The 8,362-nt window shown below is 41.2% G+C and overlaps 1 protein-coding gene across 1 annotated transcript in view; it reads right to left on the bottom strand.

The window, feature by feature from the left end:
• Positions 1-976: 976 nt before the first annotated feature.
• Positions 977-8,362, bottom strand: part of LOC139380547 (monoamine oxidase) — a 60,815-nt gene continuing 53,429 nt past the window's right edge. The window contains 2 exon segments of the mRNA XM_071123297.1: positions 977-5,163; positions 5,303-5,365. Coding sequence (XP_070979398.1) covers positions 5,008-5,163; positions 5,303-5,365 — 219 coding nt within the window. The 3' untranslated portion in view covers positions 977-5,007.

The following is an 8,362-nucleotide window of genomic DNA, read 5'->3' as shown; positions in this document are numbered from 1 at the left end:
CCCTTTTCCACATTTTGTTACGTTATAGCCTTGTTTTAAAATGTATTCAATGATACATTTTTCTCATCAATCTACACACAATACCCCCTACTGACAAAGCAAAAACAGGTTTTTAAAAACAGAAACACTAGTTTCTAGAATACATTAGTATTCAGACCCTTTGCTTTGAGACTCGAAATTAAGTGCATCCTGTTTCCATTGATCATCCTTGAGATGTTTCTACAACTTGAACTTGAATTTCCACCTGAGGGAAATTAAATTGATTGGCCATATTTTTGAAAGGCACACACCTGTCAGTAAAAGGCACATGACAGCCGCTTGGAGTTTGCCAAAAGGCACCTAAAGGACTCTCAGACCATGAGAAACAAGATTCTGAATGCCAAGCATCACGTCTGGAGGAAACCTAGCACCATTCCATGAAGCATGGTGGTGGCAGCATCATGCTGCGGGGAAGTTTTTCAGTAACAGGGACTGGGCGACTAGTCAGGATCGAGGGAAAGATGAACGTAGCAAAGTACAGAGAGATCCTTGATGAAAACCTGCTCCAGAGCGCTCAGGACCTCAGACTGGGGCAAAGGTTCACCTTCCAGCAGGACAACGACCCTAAGCACACAGCCAAGACAACGCAGGAGTGGCTTCGGGACAAGTCTCTGAACCCGATCAAACATCTCTGGAGAGCTGAAAATAGCTGAGCAGTGACGCTTCCATCCAACCTGACAGAGCTTGAGAGGATCTGCACATTATGGGGTTTTGAGTGTACATTGATGAAGGAAAACAATTATTTCATCCATTTAGAATAAGGCTAAAATGTAACAAAATGTGGAACAAGTCAAGGGGTCTGAATATTTTCCAAATGCACTGTATCTAACTCATTCATTCACTCACTCGCATGCGTTGATCTGGCTAGTTCACAATCCTGCCCTGCAGTCCTACACACACACACACACATAAAAGATAAATGACTCCAAGAGACCAGTAGGAGGTACATTTCAAATAATTTATCATCAGCTTTGTGGAGAAATCATACAAAGACATTAAAGAATGCAATTACACGACTAGAAAGTTGGAGACTTCATACACACAGCCAGTGGGAGAGGGATGGAATAGATTAGAAGGGCTAGAACCAGACACAGAGAGGAATAGATGTGCTAAAGAGGTCAATGGAACTCCATGGAAATGCGGGGGGGTGGGGTTGCCGTAGGGTAAAGATCCTCAGTCTCCTCATTACCCCCCCAGCTACATTTGCCTACATTTAGGCTATTGTTTATATGTATCCCACACTACTACTACTATGTATAATTCTTATATGGATTTCAACCACAATACATGTTCATGTCAACACCAATCAACTGCATTACAGTTAAAAACAACTTTGACTAGCAACACCGATTTCTATATGCTAGCTATGCTACCAGTTTATACTAACAGTTAGCATTTAGCAGTCACTTCTTCAAAACCTGAAAAAGAACAACCTCTACATGTTATGAGGCAAAAACAGCCAAATATATCCAAATCAGACTTTAGTAACCACATGACAGATTTGACCAATATCCATTTTGTTAGATCAGATTTGTTGAATGTGCGCCAATCTGGCATCCTTCTTCTACCCCCCACAGTGTGCCGTTCCATGTACCTCTTTACTGCATCTATAGGACACTGATGATGTCATACAGGGAATCAGGGGAGCAGCTGGGAGCTGTAGTTCTAAAGGTTCCAGTTGGTTCCTGTAGTTCCATTCACTAGTTTTCAGTCAGAACCATTATATACTTAAGCAATAAGACCCGAGGGGGTGTGGTATATGGCCAATATACCACGGCTAAGGGCTGTTCTTAAGCACGACGCGATGCGGAGTGCCAGGATACAGCCCTTAGCCATGGTATATTGACCATATACCACAAACCCCCGATGTGCCTTATTGCTATTATAAACTGGTTACAAACGTAATCAGAACAGTAAACTAGATATTTTTGTCATACCCGTGGTATACGGTCTCATATACCAAGGATTTCAGCCAATCAGCATTCAGGGCTCGAACCACCAACTTTATAATGTAGATTATATAAAGACTATACTTCTACTATACTTCTTAGAGAATGTTGAGATCTTTCTTGACATCGTTGTCCAATCCCTCTTCGTCAGATTCTAGTTACAACCAGGTTGCAAAAGCTGTTGAGGCGAATCAAGTGCAAAAAGATACAATGCTTGGGGCCTGGGGTTAGCAGTTAAAGTTTAGTGCCAAGGTAGGATGTAAACTAAGCTAAAGTAAGGATAGATAGCTTATCAGAGGAGTACATCAATAACAACATTACAGAACACCTAAATAGCTTCACTGGAGACGGATGGGCGGATTTACACAGTTCACAGTCTGCCATTTTAAGGCTCACGCATACACACATGGTGGTAGAAAGCTAACTGTAGTATCATGGAAGTTAGCTTGATTGTTTGTTTAGCCTCAGAGGCTGAGCTAATCCTGTAGGAAACAGAGCTTAGTCATTGTCCTACTGTAGGAGGGTGACACTCAATCCAAGAATGGTTGCTCTAGTTAATGCCAAATGGGGGAGAAGGGAGAAAGTGGGAGGAGGGAGAAAGTGGGAGAAAGTGGGAGGAGGGGATGGGAAAAGAGTTTCATAGTCACACAGGCACTTGATAAATGACAACACACCACCACGACTTGTAATAAGGCACGACAGACTATACTCACGACGTACGCACACGTCTTCGGGACGACCCCACGTTAATCCACCACTCAATGTAAGTATGTACAGTACGCTTCAGAACAGATGGGTTTACAGGTTGATACTCTTATCTACTTAGAGCAAGAATTTGGTTCATCTATTTATTTATCTTTTAATTCCGCTGTTGTTTTGTAAAAAAGGGTTATATCTTATTGGATATAAATCTTTTCAATACATATTTTTTGGGGGGACAAAAATCTCTATATCTGCTGAAAAAACTGTGAAACTATTTATTCAGTATCATGGGGAAATTTGCTATAGCTATAAGGAAACTCAATGCTCTGGCTTCAGCAGAAATATATGGGAGAACCAATATCATAAGGTTAAATAGTCAGTGTTTATTTCCCTGGCTAATGGTTAGCCAGCTCAATAAATACTGCCTAATATATTTCTGTGATAAATCTAATACAGCATCTCAACATGTAGCAACGAGAGCATTAAAATAGAATAGTTACACACACACACACACACACACACACACACACACACACACACACACACACACACACACACACACACACACACACACACACACACACACAATAATGCACACACACACACACACAAAATAATGCATACACACACACAATAATGCATACACACACACACACACACACACACAATAATGCATACACACACACACACATAATAATGCATACACACACATAATAATGCATACACACACACACACATACAATAATGCATACACACACACACAATAATGCATACACACACACACACACACACACATAATAATGCATACACACACACACACACACACACACACATAATAATGCATACACACACACACACACATAATAATGCATACACACACGCAATAATGCACACACACACACACACACACACAATAATGCATACACACACACACACACAATAATGCATACACACACACACACACACAATAATGCATATACACACACACACACACACATAAGAATGCATGGAGAGACAGACACAATAAGTGTACTCACACACACACACATGCACGCACGCATGCACGCACGCACACATGCACACGCACACAGTGTTAGGTAGTGACATAATGGATGGAGCTCTAGCTTTTGATTATGGGAGAATATCACATATTTGTAGTACTGTAGTCAAATATTCTTAGTATTTTGTTTAGTTTGGTATTTTTAAAAATGGTTATAGACCCAGACAATAAAAGGATTGTCTCTAAAATGACTTCCAAGTATAATGGGCATCTTCAACATACAGTTTCTGATTATCATCGAGGACTGAGCCTCATTGTAAACTATGGCAAATATAAAATGAAACACATGACATTTCAAATTTGCTCATAGGAGATTAGAATGGAAACAACAATGACAGAAATCATGATATATGGAGGAAATACATTAAAATACTTCCATTCTCTATACAAGGCATACCATGACTATTAAGAGCAGCTTGATGGAGACTCAACTCTAGATGAAGGATTCTGGTTACATTAATAACACAGGTATTCGGACACTATTTTGACGTTACTAAACTGTTATTATGACTTTACTAAACGTCATCTTAGAGCTGGTTACAGCTTCTATGCCATTAGAGATCAGATCAGTCAGCACCTAAAATCAGCAGCGGTAATTAACACGGAACACACACACACACACACACACACAAATTAGTCTTGACTATCCTCAAACAGTCAACGCAGGTTTGTGAATTTATTGGCAATTTCTGGAATGATAATGGTCATCAGAAAAGCTACTGTTTCTTTTTCATTAACTCTGATTTAGTTGTCATCCTTCATTGGTTAAAGAGTCTGAATCAGACTTATTTTGGTTTATTTTGCTCTCTCTCTCACTCCCCCCCCTCTCTCTCTCTCTCACACACGCACACTCTTTCTCTCTATCCACTCACATCTTCCATCACAAGTCTAAGGTGTCAAAGACACAAATCTTAGCACAACAGACACCATTATTGTGAGTTGGTCTTGAGAGATGGTCTGTTGGGAGACTGTTTACACTAGTTTTAGAACAATGGATGGGGGCGATGGTACAGTAGTGAATGACAGAGTTAAACAGTCTTTACCAAGGCCTATAACACACAGTGGCTACGTCTAACATGGCACCCTGTTCCCTATATAGTGCTTTACTTTAGAACCATAGCCACATGTGGTCAAAAGTAGTGCAATACTCTTGTTCTGGTCAAAAGTAGTGCACTGTACAGGGAATAGGGTGCCATTGGAGAATTGCTCTGTAGAGATACAGGAGAGAAGAATGAGGAAAGTGGGAGGGGTTTAGGTTTAGCTCCGGGTGAGAAGCCCCTTCTTATAGGCCAAAAGGCCTGCTGTCGTGGCAAAAGACAGGACAGAGGCTACGCCCAGGAAGTTGATGAACCCACCCACCGACGGGAGGTTCCGCTCCCAGAAGGTGGTAACGAATGGGAGTGGTGGGACTTCCTGTGTGAGAGGGAGAAAGAGAGAGAGCGAGAGAGAGAGACGGGGGCACAAAGTTAGGTCTACATTCGCTAATGTCCTTTAGATACTTTACATTTAGATTTAAATGTGTTTTATATGTGAATTATAAAGAAATCCTTACCATTGATTCAGGCTCTGTTTGCCAGATCTGATTCTGAGGAATCCTGCCCATCATACACATGATCTGGAACAACAATTCATTCCTTTACAATACAAAAACAATACACAAGACCATGTGTACCACAATTTCTTTGAAATATATTTACATTTTTCTTTTTGGGGGGGTATATGAAATAAATATACACTCCCCTGCGTATTTATTTGGACAGTGAAGCTAAACCTTTCAATTTGGCAAAATACTGAGATCAAGTTGTACGGTGGCGCCGACAGACATGGCAGCTCTGCTTCTAGCTCCTAAGCAACTTTGCAGTATATTGTTTTTTGTGTGTTATTTCTTACATTATTAGCCCATTACATTTTGTCTGTTATTACATATAGCCGGAAATAACTTTTGTATATAGAGCGGCGGTAACTTACCAGCATTTTGACCAGGAATACAACTTTCCCAAATTGGATCCTTTGTTCGTAACACCCAGGGCAATTGAAATGATCCCAGAGACTGCTTAAAGACGCCTCCTTGGAGAACAGGTATTCAGGAGTGGACTTCTAGTCCAACTCAGGATAACCTCTCCCTCAACATCAACAAAACAAAGGAGCTGATCGTGGACTTCAGGAAACAGCAGAGGGAGCATGCCCCTATCCACATCGATGGGACCATACTGGAGAAGGTGGAAAGCTTCAAGTTCCTTGGCGTACACATCACTGAAAGTATTCAGATCCCTACACTTTTTACACATTTTGTTACGTTACAGCCTTATTCAAAAAATCGATTAAATAAAGAAAAATCTACGCAATCTACACACAATACCCCATAATGACAACGCGAAAACAGGTTTAATTTTTTTTGCAAATGTATTCAAAATAGAAATACCTTATTTACATAAGCATTCAGAACCTTCGCTATGAGACTCGAAATTGAGCTCAGGTGCATCCTGTTTCCATTGATCATCCTTGAGATGTTTCTACAACTTGATTGGAGTCCACCTGTGTTGAATTAAATTGATTGGATCTGATTTGGAAAGGCACACACCTGTATATATAAGGTCCCACAGTTGACAGTGCATGTCAGAGCAAAACCTAAGCCATAAGGTTGAAGGAATTGTCCATAGAGCTCCGAGACAGGATTGTGTCGAGGTACAAATCTTAGGAAGGGTACCAAAACATTTCTGCAGCATTGAAGTTCCCCGAGAACACAGTTGTCTCCATTTTTGAAAGGAAGATGTTTGGAACCACCAAGACACTTCCTAGAGCTGGCTGCCCAGCCAAACTGAGCAATTGGGGGAGAAGGGCCTTGGTCAGGGAGATGAGTGGCCAGACGGAAGCCACTCCTCTGTAAAAGGCACATGACAGCCCGCTGGGAGTTTTCCAAAAACAAGATTCTCTGGACTGATGAAACCAAGATTGAACTCTGTATACCAAGTGTAACGTCTGGACGAAACCTGGCACCATCCCTACGGTGAAGCATGGTGGTGGCAGCATCATGCTGTGGGGATGTTTTTCAGCGGCAGGGACAGGGACTAGTCAGGATCGAGGGAAAACTGAATGGAGCAAAGTACAGAGAGATCCTTGATGAAAACCTGCTCCAGAGTGCTTAGGACCTCAGACTGGGGCGACGGTTCACCTTCTAACAGGACAACGACCCTAAGCATTCAGCCAAGACAATGCAGGAGTGGCTTCGTGGACAAGTCTCTAAATGTCCTTGAGTGGCACAGCCAGAGACCAGACTTGAACATCTCTGGAGAGATCTGAATATAGCTGTGCAGCAAAGTTCCCCATCCAACCTGACAGAGCTTGAGAGGATCTGCAGAGAAGAATGGGAGAAACTCCCCAAATAAAGGTGTGCCAAGCTTGTAGCGTCATAACCAATTAGACTCGAGGCTGTAATCCCTGCCAAAGGTGCTTCAACAAAGTACTGAGTAAAGGGTCTGAATACTTATGTAAATGTGGTATTTCAGTTTTTTAAAGTTTTTTTAATAAATTAGCACAAAAAAAGGCAAACATTTTTATTAAAGCTTTGTCATTATGGGGTATTGTGCGTAGATTGATGAGGAAAACAAACAATGTAATACATGTTAGAAAAAGCCTGTGACGTAAGAAAATGTCAAGGGGTCTGAATACTTTTCCGAAGACAGTGTATTTTTAAAAAAATCTAACTAGGCAAGTCAGTTAAGAACAAATTCTTATTTTCAATGACGGCCTAGGAACAGTGCCTTGTTCAGGGGCAAAACGACAGATTTTTACCTTGTTGGCTCAGGGATTCGATCTAGCAACCTTTCGGTTCCTAGTCCAACGCTCTAACCACTAGCTTACCTGCCGTATCTGGTTTGCCATTTAGAATTCAGGGCACCTTATATATATCTAGTCCCCCCATTTGAAGGTGTCATAAGTATTTGGACAAACTCCGTCTTCACTTCTCCTCCACATTTACTTGATTGGTTGAACAGTGCAGAAGAGAACCTCCCCTGACAGTTTTTTTCTTGTCAGGACCAAAAACAATTGAAGACAATGGGGGGATACCTAGTTAGTTGTACAACTGAATGCATTCAACTGAAATGTTTCTTCCACATTTAACCCAACCCCTCTGAAACAGAGAGCTGCAGGGGGCTGCCTTAATCAACATCCACAGCGCCCGGGGAACAGTGGGTTAACAGTCTTGCTCAATCCAGGATTCAATCTAGCAACCTTTCAGTTACTGGTCCAACGCTCCTACCCGCTACCTGCTAACCTCCCCTGTTATTTCTAATGGTGAGATACTAGCATGTTTTGGGGGCATAATTTTGTGCGTCTGTAACTTTCTCACTCATCATTATTCACGATTCATTCATGATTATCCATATCATGGTAGCATTCACATTAATGTAGAAGTGCTCAGAAACATATTATGTTCTTATTTACAATAAAAAATTACTGAAAAATGACACAAAACATGATTTACCATTCATTTCTATTGGGCACAACATAATCCGAAACACAACCAAAACAATGTACTCATTGCGTGATGTACTCATTGCGTGATGTACTCATTGCGTGATATACTCATTGCGTGATATACTCATTGCGT

This window comes from Oncorhynchus clarkii, chromosome 22, assembly GCF_045791955.1.
Source record: "Oncorhynchus clarkii lewisi isolate Uvic-CL-2024 chromosome 22, UVic_Ocla_1.0, whole genome shotgun sequence".
In the NCBI taxonomy this organism is placed as follows: Eukaryota; Metazoa; Chordata; class Actinopteri; order Salmoniformes; family Salmonidae; genus Oncorhynchus; species Oncorhynchus clarkii.
The sequence above is the reverse complement of the archived record's forward strand: the minus strand, read 5'-3'. Positions and strand labels throughout refer to the sequence as shown.